General features: G+C 33.3%; 1 protein-coding gene across 1 annotated transcript; it reads left to right on the forward strand.

The window, feature by feature from the left end:
* The first annotated feature begins 13,899 nt into the window (after positions 1–13,899).
* Positions 13,900–19,497, forward strand: LOC141606553 (protein WVD2-like 3). Its single transcript, XM_074425724.1, has 7 exons — positions 13,900–14,020; positions 16,355–16,853; positions 17,150–17,229; positions 17,366–17,456; positions 17,840–17,911; positions 18,395–18,502; positions 18,965–19,497. The coding sequence occupies exons 2-7, from the start codon at positions 16,359–16,361 to the stop codon at positions 19,250–19,252; spliced, it is 1,134 nt and encodes a 377-aa protein (XP_074281825.1). The 5' UTR covers positions 13,900–14,020; positions 16,355–16,358; the 3' UTR covers positions 19,253–19,497.
* Positions 19,498–20,247: the final 750 nt, after the last annotated feature.

Raw genomic sequence — 20,247 nt, forward strand, 5'->3', positions numbered from 1 at the left:
TGCTTATGACCGTTTTAATTTAAAATGCACTCATAGACGATTTAAATACGGACAAAAAGCAATGGGAGCTATGAGACGCCTTAACTTAGGTCTTTAAATAAGACGTATCGAATCCCATAATTCTCACTATCCTATTACTCTGTATTCTTTCTTCACCAAAGGAGTCATAAGATTAGTTCTCACATTGAGAGTGTTCCAAGATTTGAGCTTAGGTCATGAGCCGGTTCTTTTCGGCTGAAACCGGCTGAATTGAACTAAATTGGATGGAATTAAGCCGGAGTGAATGTAGTTAGATTAAAATTAAATTTTATGAAGAAATAAGCTGAACAGAATTGACTGAATAGACTGAATTGGGTGGAATAGAGCTAAGCAAAACTAATCTGAGCTGAAATTAAGCCGGAAAGAACATGGCCTTAATACCAACACATAAAATTTAATAAATCAAGATTATTCAACGTCTACATAATTTTTATTTATTCCTCCGTAACATTGATTCGAACATAACCATTTGAACAACATACTTTCCGCTTATATTCAATTAGGCTCTGTTTGGTAAAACTAACTGAAAAGCTAGCTGAAACTTGAGAAGGTAGCTGAAAACTGAAAAGTTAACTGAAACCTGTAAAGATAACTGATAAGATAGCTAAAAATTAGGAATTGATAAGGTAGCTGGTTATATAAAAAAAATGTTTGGCAAACAAACTGAAAAGGTAACTGATTTTGATGAAATGACGTAAAAGGATATGATAATTATTTAATAGTACAGATTTAAAGGGTAAAAACGGAAAATCAAACCAAATCAGGTACCTGAAATCTCAAATGCTACTCTAGGTAGCATTTCATTTCAGATAGCTTATTTGATTAAATAAGCTACATGTCAAACGCTTACAAAAAAATAAGGTACCTAAAATTTTGGTCAAATAAGCTACTTACCCCAAGAGAGAGGTTGATGATCCACAAAAAACAACATAAACGTTTTGTTGTTGTGGATGCTCTAACTAAAAAAATTGAAGATAATAATAATAATAATAATAACAATAATCGTGATAAAACACTAATAAAAATAACAATATTCGTGGCAAAATACTAATAATCCGTGACAAACATTTAGTAAATTGTGGGAAATATATTTTGACTGTACTGATGCAGCTCCCGAGACGTTGCTCTTGCCGCCCCTGCTCACGACGAGAACGACCCTCTCCGGTTAACCCTGATATACTCTAAATCCTCATCGTATACACCTATATTTTTTTGGAATTCGTTTGAGTTAGAATCATTAAATAAGCTGGTATGTCGGAGGTGTATGTATATGAGCATATCTAAGGTTGTATTCTAGAGGAGAGTTATAATCTTTTGCATTATAGGTCCATCTTAAAATCGTTGGTGATTTGGGTTCTGCACCGTACTGATGCAGCTCCCGAGCCGCCGAATCTCGCCGCCGCTCTTCCCCTTCCTGCTCCGGCCACCCTTGCCGCCCCTGTTACGGCCGCCCCTGCTACAGCCGCCCCTGCTCTAGTCTCCCCTTCTCACGAGGAGGACGACCCTTTCCGGCTCCGGCTAACCCTGGTATAGTTTTGTTTCGCATTTTGTGTACGCATTAATGTTTTATTTTTAAATTGGAACATTTGTGATTTTTTGTGTGGAATAACACCCTTAATTTCGCAGTTTGCTTACTCCGATCAAGTGACTGAAGAACTTCAACCTGCTGCTGGTAAGAATGCTGATAAGGATGCTGGTGAGGAAGCTGGTAAGGAAGCTGATAAGTAAGCTAATCAAGGGAATGAACAACATCAAGATGTTTTTGTATGTTCTCCTTCTCTTTCCTTTGATCTGTTTTTGTCCGGCCGATTAATATCATAAATTAATTGCTTTGAAAGCATTTATAACGAATATATATCTATATTTCGGTCAAACCGTGTGATATCTTCCAAACTGCTGGGGTCCTTGCTTTGGATGTCGTTCCGCCGTGTGAAAGCAGTTGATTTCGTAGTTTTAGAATTCTGCTGATCCCAAGTACTCCATCTCTATCATTGCATATTAGAATATAGAAAGTAAAGAGAAAAAAAAGACATGACCAGAAGAATTGTGTGAAATAAGTCAATTGAGACCTTTTTTTCAGTTGTTTCATTGGTTTCATTGTCATTATCATAATAATTGTCACTCTTCAAAGAACACCATATAATCGTACCAAAAAAGAAAAAAAAAAAAAAAAAACACGACCATGAGGTTGATTGTTTTTTTGGGTAGACTATTTTGCTTGATGTATGGCGTCGGGCATGTAAAAGATGATCTGACATTAAAAAAACTCTTGTTAACACATTTTTAATTGAGTTGAATCGACTTATCATAAAACCATTTGTTACGAATAAGTATGATTTAGAAGTCAAAATAATTGGTAATATGATCCACAATCTATTATTGCATTGTTTTAGAGAAAGATGCTCGGTAATATGATCCACGATCCACAATCATCTTTGCTATTGATGTTTAAGGGACTGATCCTAAATTCCTAGGTCATGGGTACCGTTTTTCATGATGTTACCAAAAAACTCCTTAACATTTGCATGCATGAGCTCAATTTGAGCGATCTTAAATTCAAATACTTAATTAATTGAGTTGCTCTTCTGTAAAACTCTCAATGAGTTTTACTTATAGTTAAACTAAAAGTTAATTTTTTAACATTTGTGATTTTTTGGGTGGAATAACACCCCTGCAGTTTGCTTACTCCGATCAACTGAATGAAGAATTTCAACCTGATGCTGGTAAGGATGCTGGTAAGGATGCTGATAAGGAAGCTAATCAAGTGAAAGAACAACATCAAGATGTTTCTGTATGTTCTCCTTTTCTTTGCTATTGGCTTTTTTAAAGGGAATCACAAGGATGCTTTTGATGTTAAGGGATTGATCCTAAATTCCTAGGTCATGGGTACCGTTTTTCATGATGTTACCAACAAACTCCTTAATATTTGCATGCATAAGCTCAATTTGAGCGATCTGAAAATTCAAATACTTAATTAATTGAGTTGCTCTTATTTATAGTTAAACTAAAATTTGCATCAATTTTATCATAATTGAATAACAATATTTAATTTTTTTTTTGAAGTTTGTAATATTTAATTTATCTTAATTAAATACAACTAATAAAAAATATTAAGTGGTTTATAAAACTTGGGTTTCATTGCACAAAAGTTTTAGAACTCGGCGGCTTCACTTGGCCACTAAGTGGGTTAATGTTATGGCCCGTTTTAATGTTAAGACAAATACATATATTAAGACTATTTTAGATTCGTATATGATTAGGCTAGGCATAATAGCTGGTAAGTAACAATGATATGCAAGACTGCAAGAGAATTAGGATATAAGTTAATAAAAAAAAACAAATAAATGTATAAACAACGGCATTCATAATCAGCAAAACCGTAAAAATAAATAAATAAAAGCAAGCAACATATACTCGTACTTCGTATGAAGTATACTGATAAGATTATAGAGGGGAGATTGCATAAAGGAATTGTATTGATAATAGTTGTCCGGTTTCATCGATATGGTGGGGTATTTATAATAACTCCCAGCTTAATGAAACCCTAATCCTAATATGGCCAACTCTAATGGTAGCCGGGCCTAGTATAGCCCAACCTCCGAATATATACAACAAAAGCATAAACATTGCTCTTTGATAATTGGTTGTTTTACCTCTTTGTCGATTAGAACCATATCAACACATACTCCCTCCATTCAACAATTATCACCCCATTTCTCTATTATATGTGAGGGGTATTATATTGAAATGGGGTGATAAAAGTTGAATGGAGGGAGTATTATACTGTTACGAATGTTACGATCATGGCCTCGAAACACGAACTTCAGTTTTTTTTCCCTTTTTATAAGTTTATTAAGCTCATTAAGCCATGAGCAAGAATTGCCGTAAAAAGAAAAAACAATACGTAGAAGTATTAGTATCTATATCTACATGCATACTGAGAATTCTGCTATTGATTTGAAGTAGATGAAACATTATAAATATTGTAACATATACTCTAATAGTAGAACTTAAGAGGTAGAATATAGGAATTGGAGAAGACAACAAATTCATCATCTAAGATAAGTATATACTTATCAAAATTATACACCGTATAAATTTTTTTTTTCTTTAATTTATTTCTTTTAAGTACTAGTATAAATCCCGCGCACACGCGGTTTTTTAGATAGGGCATTAGAGCATTTAACAATTATCTAATTATATTTAACTTATTTTAACTTCATTTGAAATTTTAGTATAGAATAAAACTTAATATTAATAATGTTTTATATTAAGAGATAGAAAAAAGAAGGTTCAACACTGTTACCATATATACAATTGCTGAAACTATTTTGTGTGTATCTGTGTTGTAATAAATATACTTATGTATATATTAAATCAAAAAAATAACCAAAATTTAAATGTTCACGTTGTATACAGTAGAAATAGATAGTATTAAATTAAAATGTAAAAAAATAAAATTTATTCGCAATTTTTTCGTTTTAATTAGAAGTAAAAACAATATAATAATGCTCTTATCTTGTAGTAGGTTAGTTATTGTTGAAGTATGAGACTTTTAGTGTATTCTAGAAATTTCCGGAATATTTTAGACTTATCCGGAATGTCCTGGAATAATGTAGAAACAACTAGAAGAGTCTAGAAGAGTCTAGAAGGACCTAGAAGAGTTATGTATGTTCTAGATTTATGTAGAACAACCTAGAACCTTCTAGACGTGTGTATAAGTGGTAAGGAACTCTAGAGAGTTCCGTGTCTAGGCTACTCTAGAATGTCCTAATCTAGAGTGTTCTTAGGATGTATGAGAAGGAGGAGGAGCTCTATAAATAGAGGACCTCCCCTTCCATTTCTATGAACCTAAGTGTAACCAAGTGTATCCCAACAAATTCACAACAAATCAATACACAAACTAATTCCTTCAAACTAAACTCCAACTAATCAACCTTCAACTAATAAACTAAACAAACAACTAATCTCCACTCTGCTTCCTATACTCCCCAATACACCAACAGTTATTGTATGTAATTAATCAGTATTGGCCCAGTTGTAGACATATAAATGTGTAAATGGAATAAAATTATATGGAATTAAGCAGTTTGGCCCAATTGTAGATAGGATATAATGAAGCCCAAATATAGAATATTTATTTAGGCGGGAAAATATTAGAGTTTTCTTATTCTTTTAGTTTAGTGGGGATGATACAAAATTTGGACTACTAATATCGCTCAAAAAGTTTTTCTAAGTATATAATTATCATGAGGTTGATCGTAGAGAAGGCATATATTTTGTGAACAATTTTTTTTGGCTCCTTTTGTGTTACTTTGTGTAGGGACGAAGCTCAGATGAAATTTTAGGAAGGAGCGATATTTTTGTACTTTAAAAAATATGCAAGTATAGAAAATATATTATGCTAATTCATGGTAAGAATAGGCAAAAATGATAAAATAAAAGTGGCCTCTTTATATAATAATTTAGTAAAAGACCGCATCTCTTAGTAACTTAATCATAATGTTGATATGATATATACTATGTGTGTCACACAATCACATGTGTTGTGACTTTTCGAAGTTTTTCGTGTTATACACTTTTCATCGATGCTATGATCTCGTACACTTATTACATCATCTGAACTTTAGCGAAGAGGACATATGAGAATACAGTTTATTTTCGCCCTAATCCTAATCAGTAAATTCCGACTAAAACCAATGCAAGTAAAGAGATGCGACTGTCAGGGTTTCGAGTTAATTACATTGAGGTGACGCCTTAAGCACTTTGATTCAACTCCCTGGCGACGTTGTGCTACACGTCAATGAAACTTACGATATATGATAGTGAAGTAGTACTGTAGTAGTAATGATTTATTTTTCTTTTATGTCAATGGACGTTGAAATTTTCTACAAAAGAATAGAAGCATCATGATCTAAATAATACTCCGTAGTTTTCAAGCAACAATAATAAGATTCTGATTTGCGTAAAATAAAGAAACTAAGACATAAATAATACGGAGTAATACAATAACAAATATGCAAAATCAAGAAGCTCATGAAATACATAAAATCTCAATAAAACCTACAATAAAATAATATAGGGATGATGACTTTCATAAAATCTATACAAAATCAATAATAATACAAAAAAAGATTGATGAATATTTTATCTATATTCACATCGGTTTCCGTTGTTCATTGCATGGTATTTATAGGAGACAAATTCTAGTGCGCGAAGGAGACATAAGCTCTGTTTGGCAAAACTAACTGAAAAGGTAGCCGAAACCTGAAAAGGTAGCTGAAAACTGAAAAACTAACTAAAACCTGAAAAGATAACTGATAAGGTAGCTGAAAATTAGGAGCTGATGAGGTAACTGATTATATAAAAATGTGTTTGGCAAACTAGCCGAAATGGTAGCCGATTTTGGTAAAATGCCGTAAAAGGATATGAAAATTATTTAATATTATAGAATAAAGGGGTACAAAATGGAAAATAAGTCATTTCAGGTACCTGATTTCTCAAATGCTACCCGAGGTAGCATTTCATTTCAGGTACCTTATTTGACCAAATAAGCTACTTGCCAAACACTTGCAAAAAAATCAGGTAGCTGAAATTTTGGTCAAATAAGCTACTTTGGTCAAATAAACTACGTGAAATATCGTGCCAAACAGGACCTTAGTGGTAGGATTTCAGTGAATGGGAAAGAATACTGAATCATCTTGAAACAAATTCCGACAATTCAACTTCTAAACTCCCATTTCTCTATTTTATTCTCGTTCATAAAGCCGTCATTGAACAACTAGTCTTGCTATAGACAGATATGGATGCTATAGACAGATATATCCGTCTATAGTTAAAGACGGGTTAAATAGCTTGAAAGTTGTGACATTTTTGGCCCTCACCACCCTACTTGTTGCTTGTTATATTAGGAATGTGGTATTGTATTTGATCCGTCTTTAGTTATAGACGGATATCTACGTCTATAATGAGATTTTGTGGTCATTGAAAACACGGAAGAGTCCAAGGACAAACCTAAAGTGAAGAAGTAGGTGCAAAAACAATAATACCAACAAACAAGAAGGGCGTAATTGACATTCTTCCAATTTAAAAATGTATTTATTTATTCCATTTTTTATGAACTTCCCTAACATCCTAACATTAAGTCATTAAGCATTGTATAACAAGTCTAATTAGCATCCTACCAAACAAGCTAAGACAACTCATATTCCATATCTATCTATATTTTATATTACAAATGCTCATTTAAGACAACACCATCTGTCTTAATTAAATTTAAGACGGGTAAAATATCATACCACTTATTAATGTATATAAGAATCCTTTAAGCTAAAAGATATGGGCGGTTTGTGCTAATAATTATTACAATTGCTTTCAACTATGATTAATACTTCTACGTCACACGTGCATAAAATACTAGGGTGCCCTTCATTCTTTGTTTCCTAGCTACTTCCATTTATCAAATGATTGAGATACTAAGTTTGTATGATACTACAGTCTACAAGGACATTTTAGTGTATCAACATTTAATGCATAGAGGATTTATATATTACTTTTTTCCGTTTCAACTGATTTTTTACGTTTAATTCAATAAATTCTCAATTTTTATCAATAAATAAAAACGTAAATAAAGAATCAGTTGAGATATGTAGTGAGTAATATCGAGATAGTTTCATTCAATGAAAATGGTTATAAGCTAAAGCAGTGGTGTAGCTTGAAAATTTGTTATCCATCTATATTATTGAGTTATCTCGCATAATACGTGATATAATCCCTGTTTTTCTCGGCCGAAACAAGCTGAACTTAATGAAATGTAGTCGAGCTGAATTGAAATGAAATGAACTGAATAGAAATGAGGTGAACTGAATATTACGGAGTAATACAGCTTAAGTAGAGTTAGTTTTATGAAGAGATAAACTGAACCGAACTAACTAAAGTTAAACAAAATTGAACTAAATAGAATTGATATACTATGTTAGTATACTAACATAGTAACATACATACAAACCACTTAACGATCTATTAATTGGAAAGCTAAATGAATACTCCATCTAGAATTCTCCTAGCTACTTCGAAATGCTATGTATATATGAGTATATTATTAGTTGAATTATTGAACTAAGCTATTCATAACGGCTAAATTAAAAAGGTGGAAATTAAATTAGTATTATATTAAACACAACTTTTACTTTAATTTGTTCCCTTTTCTCTAATCGAATGTCATTATTTTTTTCCTCAACCGCCTTGTCTCTTTTTACTTGAGATAATGGAATTCCATTAGGTCATAAAGTAGAATTGAAAGCTCTAGGTTTTATGTCATTTTCTCGACACAACATCAAAATATATATACAATTTTCATTGTTTTTATGGTACTAGGAGATTAGGACCAAAATCATAAAACAATTTCCAAAACTTGTAACATATTTGTTCATAAAACATTCATTTTAACTACTAAATTAAGAGTTCTTTGAATTAAAACTATATCACATAGATAACTAGATAAGACACAAAATTAACAATCTGTTATCGTAATCAATGGTCACTTAATTAACTCTATAATACACATGTTTTTTTAATATGTGTTCTTAGGACACACGTGAAAGACATTTATTTAAAAAGAAATATGACAATAATAAATATCTCAATGAAAAATTAATTGAAAAGAGAGATTTTAATGTTCAATGAACTTTTCTCTTTATCAAAATTTTTTTAAGTGTCTTTAATATCTGCTTTAAGGGTATATGTATATTTGAAAACCGATAAAACTGTATAATACGACTATACGAGTAATCTACATAGTATAAAAGCCAAGTTTTTTCTTGGTTTCTGATTGGCTGTTGAGTCTCTACATATGAGTCCCTCCATGTTTCCTATTCTATTTAATTACCCTCTCCCCTCAACTCAACTCATATTCTCCTATTCATATTTTAATTACTTATGTTAAAATATAAGTTAAAATGTCACAATTTACATAAAATGTTGCAATTTACATACATTCAACGGGTCTAACATGTCAAATACCTTTAATATAATTATAATAAAACACGGTTGTTTATTACCTGATATTCAAATATAATATTTATCAAATATTCGAATCTTCATATATGGATTATTTATATTGTCATGATATTAAATAATTAATCACGTTCAATTATATGTTCACGTATTTAATGATAACTCCTGCTATTATAACCCGTGCATTTTTTGTACGGGTATAAAACTAGTGATTCAGTATTTCTAAGAAGTGCACACTTATTTGTTTGACAAAACCACGTACATTGGATTTCTTTACGTGTCTTAACTTCACAATAATAGAAAGGTGACTTACCCAAGTCCTAAAGCTCTTGCCTAATAACTAATAAGTGAGTTTCATACTTTCATAGTAAATCCAAGAAGGTCCTATATAAAGAAATGGGTCTCTTTAGTTCCTTTATTTCCTTTTAAGTATTTTAATACAAATTACAACCCTTTCTTGCACTCCACTCAAGTTTAATTATCCCACTCAAAACCAAGTCATAATCCAATTATAGCTCAAATTACACCCTTGATTGTTAATGTTATGACTAGGCAAATCAATTTGATTTACTTCCTTGCCTTATGGTACTTATTATATATGGAGGTTTTTAACTCTTAAACCATACTCTTTCATTGCAAATACTCCTCTGTCCCGGTCATTTGTTGTCCTTTTCTATTTTGGGGTGTCCCAGTCATTTGCTGTCCTTTCTATTTTAAGAATGAATTTAATAATTTGATCATTCACACTCAATTTATTCCACTTGTCATTTAGTAATTGCCCCCCTCCCATTTCCTTGGTCTTTGTGCCAAAACCAAAGGACAACAAATGACCGGAACTAAGGGAGTAATTAATACTATATGTTATTCTAATTGTTCCCGACAGTGTTGTTAGGATTACTTCGGATTTTTTTTTTTGGTGTCAATGAGTTGCAATGACATTAATTACCATTTACAATAAATGAAGTGGGATTCGAACCTAGGACCTAATATCCACTATACCTCGAATGCAGCTTAATGAACCACTAAGCTAAGACATATTCTGTATTACTTTAGATAGATGAGGGGGATAAAATTGAATCGATAGTTAGGATTACTAAATATATATAGTTTTTTTTATTTGGTAAGCGCATATATTTAAGATCAACACACTTATTCATCAATATTTATCCATAAGATATTAATAACTAATAAAAATTTTAACTTTTTTTCAATAGAAAGGATCGTAAGATTGTATTATGATTATCTCTAGAAATTTTCAGATGAATAGAATCGTGCGATCGAGATCAATCAAGCCTTTTTGGATCATAAAATCGTGAAAATTGTAGAATTGAATCGGAATTCTGATAACAATGGTTACCGGACTTTTGTGACATTTTGAGATAGAAAGCTAAGCTATAGTTTTGGCCAATTAACCTTTTTTAGGAAGCTCTCAACCAACACAACATCACTCCACCAACGTACTTAATAATTAGATAAATAAATAATAATAAATCCATAAAAATCTCACTAATGATTATGATTGATAGTATCCACGATAAATTGCTACTTCTTCTTTTTGAATAATAATTTATTTTAATTTAATTTGTGTCTTATAGAATAAGAACCTACATAAGAAAACAACATTATCCTTAGCATCAATTACTTAAAAATCACACAAATTGACAAATTGAGAGGAGGTGGAATAATTAATAAAGTAATGAAAGGGTGTTAGGGCTTTATCAAAAGGGTTAAGCAAGAATAATCAGTGATATGATACACATACACATACACCTAAAACAATGATTGATCAATAATAATAAGTGTTTGATTCCTATAGTATAGTAGTAGGTAAATGAGCATTAAGCTTACTGGCTAGTTCAACGGATTATTTCATTCTAACGGGGTTTTTTTGATAATAATTGATGATTAGGGTTCTTTACACTATTTATTACCCGTTGCTCTTCATGCTTTTGTGTTTAGTTTTTTATAATTGTTTTATTTTCGAGGTCAAAGTATGTATAGATTCAGAAACGGTCTTTTTATGTTGCTAATATAAGGGTAAGACTTCGTACATCCGACCCTTTCTTACCCTGCAATTTGCGGGAGCGATTGAGGCCAGTCACTACTGAGATAATGTTGTTAGTTGTTTTCAAAGTATGTAAAAGAGCATTAAGCTTACTGGCTAGTTTAATGGATTATTTCATTCCAACGGGGTTTTTGCTAATAATTTTGATGATTAGGGTTCTTTACACTATTTATTATCCGTTGCTTTTCTTGCTTTTTTTTTCGAGGTCAAAGTTTGTATAGATTCGGAAACATACTCTTTGTGTTGCTAATATAAAGGGTAAGATTGCGTACATCCGATACTCTCTTACCCTATGATTTGTGGGAGCGATTGAGGCACTACTAAGATAATGTTGTTGTTGTTGTTGTTGTTGTTGTTGTTGTTGTTGTTGTTGTTGTCAAAGTATCTGTATAGATACCAAAGTTGGCTGATGTGAGTGGTAAGAGCTCTTATCTCTTAAATAAGTGGCCAGATTGTCTCAATTATTGGTAGAGATACTCCTGGTCAATACCAAAAAAGAAAGTATATGTATAGATAGAGCTGACGAAAGTTGATCCAACTGAAATCATCAAATACTCAGCTTGGTAGAACTAAAGGATATGATGAATCGAAATCGAACTGACAGATCCCGACCATTCAAACCAATCTGATAAATAGAACAAGAAAATATGGTGAGCTGAAGTTGACTTGGCTCGAGGTTAAGCCGTTAATCGATAATAATCACGTATGTTATTAATCGACCTGAGATGACATGTGGCCCGATATTAACTTAAGCCTATTAATAATTTGATAACACACTAGTGTAGATCCCGCGCAAATGCGCGGTAAATATAGGCTTTTTAATTTTTAGTGTATTAGTTATAGATTTTAGATTTATATCTCGCGAATTTTTATAAAAAATAACTAATATTAAAATTAATCAAAAGAATTGAATAATTCCATGAATTGTGTTTTTTTATGAAAATATTTTAACTACAAATTTTTTACAAAAAACTTTTTTCGTCACGAAGTTAATAATAGGAGATACCGTTTTTATGTATATATTATTTTAAATGGAAAATAAGTTTAATAAAATGAAAATCTAATTTGTTTCCGTTTGAGCACTTTGGAGGGAAAACTTTAGAAAAGTTGTATTCTCTTAGTATATAGGATGATTTATACTTTTAAAAATTGCACCTCATTAATATTCATCAGTTCACTCCATTGTATTTTGATATGAAACAAAAAAATTGAAATGGAAAACTAATAAAAAATTTTATTTAAGTTGTGAATTTTTTTTAGTGAATGTTTTTTTGTCACGAAGTTAATAGTAAGCATGTGTCAAGTTATTCTCTACAGTAATAATTATTGCATTACTGAAAAATTTAGCAACTTATACTCCTACTTTATAACTTAATATCAATTATTTTATTTAATGAAAAAATCATAATTATGAATTTATTTAAAAAATTAGTATTTATTTATAAGAATATATTAATTGAAAAGATAATAATGTAATGAAAGAAAATTTTATTTATTACCTTATTTAGCTAGATGCTTTTTGGAGGGAAAACTAAGAGAATTTTTATTCTCTTAGTAGTAGGGGGATTAGCTTAATAGTGTTTTTTTTTTTTTTGAAGGGAAAGCCCGAAGGCATTACTCAAATAATAAACGATCAAAGTTTACAGCAACATTCGCCGAAGGGGGTAAAGAATCCTCCCAAACGACTTTGCCAGGAATACGTGGAACAAAATGAGCGAGTTCATGCGCTACACAATTGTTAATACGACCTACATGTAACCAAATAACTGAAAGGAAATTACTACTAAACGCAAGAATGTCATCAATTAACAAATGAAACATGCTCCTTCCTTTTTTGTGATGTTTGATAGCTTCGATGACGAGAAGACAATCACTCTCGACCTCCACCTTAAGAACACCCCTCCGCGCCGCTTCTTCAAGCCCATCCATAATAGTGTTTTAAATAAGATCACATTGACATTTTTCTTAATTGTTTTAATTAAAACTATAAAATAAATGCTCCTAACAATAATTTACTGGTCCAAACTCAAAAATATAGATAAAGTATATGCTGATAATCTGAACTAATGATGATGATCGTCCAGACTCGATTTATCTCCCGGTAGATACCTGACCCGACAATGACCCAACCCATTATTAATGCGGCACAATCTATGCCCAAGCAAGATGACTCGGTCTGCTTTAACACGACACATCACCGACCAAATTACTTGATTACAAACCTTATATTGTACACATAAAAGAGTGACATCCGATAACATAAAACTCGTTTTCTTTCTTCTAATTTACATTTTCATCCTCCAATCTTTTTCTTCATAGATTACAATCCAGAGTACATAGCTACATCAAGAAACCACTATAGCAAAGAATTTCCAAAAGACAATTTACCAAAAAGGCAAATTTTTCCTTTACCAACAACACAAATTCTTACTTAAGACCGGCAGTATCCGTCTGAAATTGTAGACGGATACCATTTTGTGAGACAAAATGCCCATTTGGAGGATAGTGGGAGGCACATGGGGGTGTCCCCACCTTGTCCCCTCTATTTGTTTTGTGAGTGTAACTACCCGTTTCAATATTCGACCCGTCTTAAGCAAGACCAACTCTACCAACAAAGGTAGGTTCCTACTTCAACAAGGTTCCAATGTTCCATTTATGGTGGGTTAAATATTTCAAAAAAATATTTATTATTTTTTTTTTTCAAAAAATAAAGATACGCCGTCAAGTAACGGCGTTAAAACATCACATATATATTAACCACTCCATTTATTGTAAAACCTTACCAAACACAAGTACTCAACACAACATAAGCATCACTTACATAATTACATTTTCTTAATCACAAAACCTTTGTATAATTAAGATTAATTCTTAAGATTTTGATCAATCCACATTCTTTATGTATGTAATCTCTCACATTTTATTTGATTTTTTTGTTAATGTAGTTTAATTTATAGCTTAAATTGTTGTTTTTGTTGTTGTTGATGATGATGAATTTTTGGGTTATGTGATTGTGAAATGTTAATCTAAGAGTACCCTTTTGATTTTTGGTGAATTGGGTTTTCTGGGTATGATTTAGTTTTTTGAATTGTTGTTTATGTTGATTGAATTCAAAAGTTGTCATATTTTGTATGGTGTTTATGGATTTTAGAAGAAATTTGTAATTTGCATGCTCTACTTATGGAAAGCTGGGACTTTTTTTGTTTAGTACAATCTCCGTCTCAATCATTTGTTCAATCTCCGTCTCACAGACAGTAAAAAAGGTAAACAAATGATCGGGATGGAGGGAGTAAATAGTGGGTATTTTGGAGTAGTGTTGTTGATACATTCATCTTTTTAGTATAACTTCGGCCTAATTTGCCTACTACGAAATCTTATAGAGTAAATGTTTAATCTTTTGAATGAAATTGGTAGGAGTAAGTCTAATAATGGAATTAGCATGTTGTGGTTACTTGAATGGATAAAGGGTAAGGCGGCGTACATCCTAATGGCTAGCCATTGTATGCCTAGACCGTGTCAATGGCAATAGTGATAGTGGTTGTTGGTAGGGGTGAATTTAGTGGTGAAATTAGTATGTTGTTCTGTTTTAGACTGAGTTAGGATTAAGGCCACAGACCATGGTGGCAGTAATAAATTTGTTATCTTTTGAGATGAAATTGGTAGAGGTAATTCTGAAAATGGAATTAGTATATGCTGTTTTTATTTGAATGAAGGAGGAGTAAGGCGGTGTGCATATTGATGGCTAGCCATGGTTTTCCTAAACCATGGGGATGGCAAATTGCCAATAGTGATACTGGTTGTTGTTAGAAATGAATTTAGGTGTGAAATGAGTATGTTTATCAGTTTTAGACTGATTTAGGATTAAGGCTACAGATGTCTCGGTACACACCATGGTGGCAGTAATAATAATCTTACTGTTTCGAGTATCTGGCTTCATTGCCTTTAGTATCCCTTCTGTAAGTGGGTGCCTGGATGGTTGAAAAGGTCAGTCAGAAGTTTATAAACCTTAAATGATCGCTAATGAAGGAACTAATTGGAAGTTTCAACAGTTTAAAACTTTAAATACTGTGCTTAGTACATTATCCTCCCTTTACTGATAAAGCACAGTGATGAACATTAGATTCATTTCCTTGTGATTTTCAATCTGTCTAGCTGTAAAATCTTTCATGCTAGGCACAACGCGATCTTTGTGTCTTATTTTACTTGTGTATACTACCTCTCTCTGTTGTTAACCCAGGCTTAAGATGCGTACATCAGCCCTTCATCCCCTCCCCATGGCCCAGTCCTTCACCATTGGTAGGAGACTTGGGATAATGTATTTTTTTTTTGGTGTAAAGGGAGAAACAAGGGCGATTTTGATGCTGATGGGTTTGAACGCAGGTCATGAGTACCACCGCTCATGACTTTACTAACTACTCCGTATTAACTAAGCTAGTTGACATTTGCTGGATAACGGTGTTGTAGTAATTCATTTTTTATCCTTATGTTCTTTATTTTTTAGTCTTTACAATTAGGTCGTGGCCCAGTTTGCGTAATTATGTCAGCCCCATATATGGTTATCTACTGTGTCTATGATATATCTCGGGCTAACCACTAATTTGCAGTTTCTTAAAGCAAAATCCATATCTGTTTTCAGTTTATTGGGAGGAAATTTGGTGTAGGGCTGTAGATAGAGATCGTTTGTCTCAAAATAAGGGTGCGAGAGAACATCTTACTAAAATCATAATAGGAGAGTTATGAATATAGGGATATACTCCCCCTCCCAATCAGATATTTACCTTTATACTCCTCACAAGGAATATACAAGGTAAACAAATGATTGGGACGAAGGTAGTAATTAAGTAACAATGTGAAAATATCAATTGAGAGGAGGAGAAAAAAATCGTCTTTTTTGTTTCAGATGAACACTGGCTAACAACTGCTCATCTGAAAAAAGGCTGTTAAGGCGCAATGTGTTTATGTAAATCATGAGAAACTGCGTAAATATTTTTTGAGCCTCCAGTGATAATGGTGTGATCCAAATTTGACAATATAAGCCATTTAATAATATGAAGAGCCTGTTAAAAAATACGTTTAACTCGAATGTTCTTTGTAGTGTTTGTTGTTTACTAATAATATGTTCAAGCAAATGCTTATATGTAATTTGTTTTGTTAAGACAACTTTTTTGGAATTTGTGACAAATTCAAAACAGAATGTGTAATGTTTCCTAAATTGCCTTATTTGTACTTCTCCAGTGCGATGGGAATGGAGGTTAGAGAATGTTGTACAGATAAAGAGCCTGATGATGTCGTAACGTGCTCCTATGGCGTATCCCCAGTTAGTAGTGACGGCATGGATTCGCTTGAGCATCCAAAGGTGGTTGCACTACCTGAAAATAATGATGTGAAGGAATGCACCTTAGAAAATGCGGTAAAGGTTTCTGAAGCTTCCCAGGCTGAGAATGGTGAGGAGCAAAGCTGTCTTAGAGTAAATGTTGCAAATGATCATCTGCAGGAGAAGACTAAACTTTTAAGCATAAAAAAAGAGGGTGAAACAAGGGGGAAAGTCTCACCAAAATCCGCTTCAAAAACCTTTAGCCCAAAAGGCCGTTTAAGCTGCACTATTCCACAACCATTTTCTTTGGCAACTGAAAAGCGAGCATCAGCTCGACCTCTAGAGATTGAAACTGTTGTGAAAAAGTCATCACAAAAATCAAAGACAACCCTGGCACCCAGCAGTGGCAAGAGATATCAGGTAAGCCTATCAGCAACTAACTCTTACCTCGCTGATGAGATGAAAGATAAAACTTTTAGTCATCCAATGACATGGATAGTTTACCATTCTATTCGTCTAAATATGCGGAGTAGAGCAATATGACCCGATGAATTTGTTGCGCTTATTTTTATCGTGAAGTAGGAGTCATTTAATACATTTCTTCTATGGTTGTGCCTTCCCCCTTACCCTTCCATAGGCGGGAGCCATTAAGGCACTTGGCCGACTCGGGTATGGTATTGTGTATCAACATTTTTATATTTGTTATGTCTTTGCAGCAAAATCTGACAAGGAAACCAAGGCATTCTGCAAACAAAAAGCATTCTGATGAGGAAGAGTCAAGCTCCGTGGCTTCTGAGTATCCTAAGACTTTAAGCAACATGATTTTATTGATGTATATATTTTTCATGTATCTTTGTCTTTGTGCAACTTATGGTTTCATATATTCTGGTCATGTTTTGTTGATGGAAAAGGGTGACCTTAACCATGAATAGCGCTTCACCTCCAGTGAGGGCTTCTAGGTCGAAGACTGTTGCATCAGCTCCTGTTTTTAAATCCATGGAACGTGCAGAAAAGCGGAAGGAGGTACTTTAGTACTCTTTGCTCACCTTATTTGCTTCTAGATATTTTTTTATGAGTTAGTCTTGTGTAAGGCGGTTCTACACTAATATAGTTATAAAACGGATCCAGACACAACCCTATTAGTGGGTAAAAGTGGTTACTAAAATATCCCGATCTACAATAAATTTGCGTAAAACCACCTTACACAAGTATTTGGGTTTTTTCTATATATTTTCGTGAAACGAGTATCTAAAAAAAAAAAGTTCTTCCTCCCTCTCAAACCAGTATCTCACTTGCTACATCAGATGTCAAATTAATATCCTAGAAAGACTGTAACATTAAATCTTTGCAGTAAAAGCAGAGCGAAATAGTAACTTTTACTCACGTGGCGTATGCTCATTTTTCAGTTTTACTCTAAACTAGAGGAGAAACAACAAGCTCTGGAGGCTGAGAAACTTCAAAGTGAAGCTAGGACAAAGGTATGGTGTTTCTTTGGTGTCTTCTGGTACTTTTTCTTACCACTTACCAGCAATCTCTTTGCGTAAAATGGTCTCTGAGCTTCACATGAACCTTACTTACTCTCTTGGCATGACCCGGATCTGGGCCCCCAAACTTTGACGGTTAGGCCATCGGGAAAAGAATAAAAGAAACTTCCCTTCCAAGGAATGTAGGATTGTAGGCATCAGCAGTGCCAAGTATCTTAAGTAAACACTAGAACTGAACTATGTTACTCGGACTCGTTAGAACTTAGAAGTATCCGACACATGCAGGTTTCCAAGTGTCGGATTTGGCATGTTTTTGTTCTAAAATAAAATGTCTCAAGTGTCCTACCTATGCCCGAGTGTCCAGTATCCGATAGGGGTACGTGAGGTAATATTGAAGAGTCCGAGCAACATAGCACTAGAATGCTAAAGTTCTGTCGTTTTTTTTATCTTTTTGCTCATTGCCTGTTGTATATCCAGGAAGAGATAGAAGCAGCCATAAAGCAACTAAGAAGGAGCATGATATTCAAGGCCAGCCCAATGCCGAGTTTCTATCATGAACAGCCTGCAAAGCATGAGCTTAAGAAGGTATCTCACAACACTTGATTCTGGTCACTTGTTATTCACATGCTTGATTTGATTCGCCATAGAAAATTAGAAACCGTATGTCATGGGCTATATTACTTCGACTCTTCAGTCTTCACTTCTAGGACTCTACCTATCTCCAAGATGATAAATTGGACTACTCATTTTGAAGAGTAAACGAGGGGGAGCCGCTTGACAAAAGTTGCAGAATATATTCTCTGAATCATTTTATTCGATATTTGATGAACATATGACTAATTCAGTTGTCACTAAATAAATCAAGTTTGTGTTAGAAGACGTGTTTCTGCAACCCCATCTTTGTTCTACGATAAAGTCTCCTAGACTCGTTGATTAAAAAGTTAGAGTCAGGTCGAGTCTTAACACTCGGATACATGCATGACATCCGTGGATACGTCTGAGTAACTGAATGGCATGAGGATTTCTAATGTCAATTGTTGGTGGCAGTCGCCTCCAACACGTGCAAAATCACCAAAGCTTGGAAGAAGGAAGAGTTGCAGTGATGCTGTCGGTTTATCAAAGAAGAGAACGAGCAAAGCAAATCGCCATAGTCTTGCAACTCTAAAGGAGGATCCTAGCACCTCTGATTCCAACTCCGGTTCTAGCTTTAATACTTTTACTGTTAGTACATATGAAGATGACGAGGAACATGAACGAGAACAAGAACCAATCAATGCAAGACTCTTACCGTCAGTGAATGGAGAGAAGAACATGGAGATATCTGTCATGTCTTGAGCTACTACCATACTGGTAATTAATTTGGTGAATGATCTGCTACTTTAACTTAAGAACTAGCATCGGTGTGACGATTTTGTTGAAGTTTAAATTTATTTATTTATCTTGTTTGTGAATTTGTAATGAAAATGTGTTATTTAACATCTGTGTGTGACATCTCTTTCAAGTGTTTGGTGTGTTGTGAAAAATGTAAATCTCTTGTAACTCGATTTCTTAAGTTATTATGCAAGTTTTCGTTATGGTCAGTAAGTTCAAAGTTATACTGTACTGAATTCAGCTTCTTTAGGAATTGAAGACTGAAACTATTTATACAAATTCTCGTTTAAGACTGTTATAACGGTTATTACTGTGAAACGTGTCCAAATCATCTCGTCTTAAGTAGACTAGGCTTGAATAACACGACCCGAGATCCGAACTGAGGACCGGATCATGAACCGTTATCGAAGTGACCTGACCCGAATGTTTATTGTTGCAAGCTAACTAATATTCCTAAAGAACTTGATAATGATAAAACTCAAAAAATGACCTGAATTCGAAATGACTCGACAATCTGATCTGATGCCTGAATTCTTGCAACCCGGAAAATGAACTGGCTCGAACCTGACCTAATGGACCCGTTTGCTAGGTCTAGTCAAAATGAGATCTACTTTGTTTGATAAGGCAAGAAAAGCCTTAAAGAGTGGCTGAGTTATACAACTCAATGATTTGGGAGTACTAATATCTGCATGATGAAGATTTGGTTTTGAGTTTCTGATTAATTGTCAGTGAATTAAAGTCATATTCTTTAACATTTTTTTATTTATTTTTTTGCAAAATGTAGTGTAAAATATGAAGTGACACAGCATAAGTATTCATTTTAACTTTGTCTAGGTTAATTATGGTAAACTCCAATAATGAAAAGCTATAAAGAAAAAGATAGATATAAAGCATAAAGTAAGGTGTTGGAAATTATTAGGTTTTGTTATTTATGGTATAATTTCTCCACTTTTTTTTAG

Source organism: Silene latifolia, chromosome 10 (genome assembly GCF_048544455.1).
Source record: "Silene latifolia isolate original U9 population chromosome 10, ASM4854445v1, whole genome shotgun sequence".
Lineage (NCBI taxonomy): Eukaryota > Viridiplantae > Streptophyta > Magnoliopsida > Caryophyllales > Caryophyllaceae > Silene > Silene latifolia.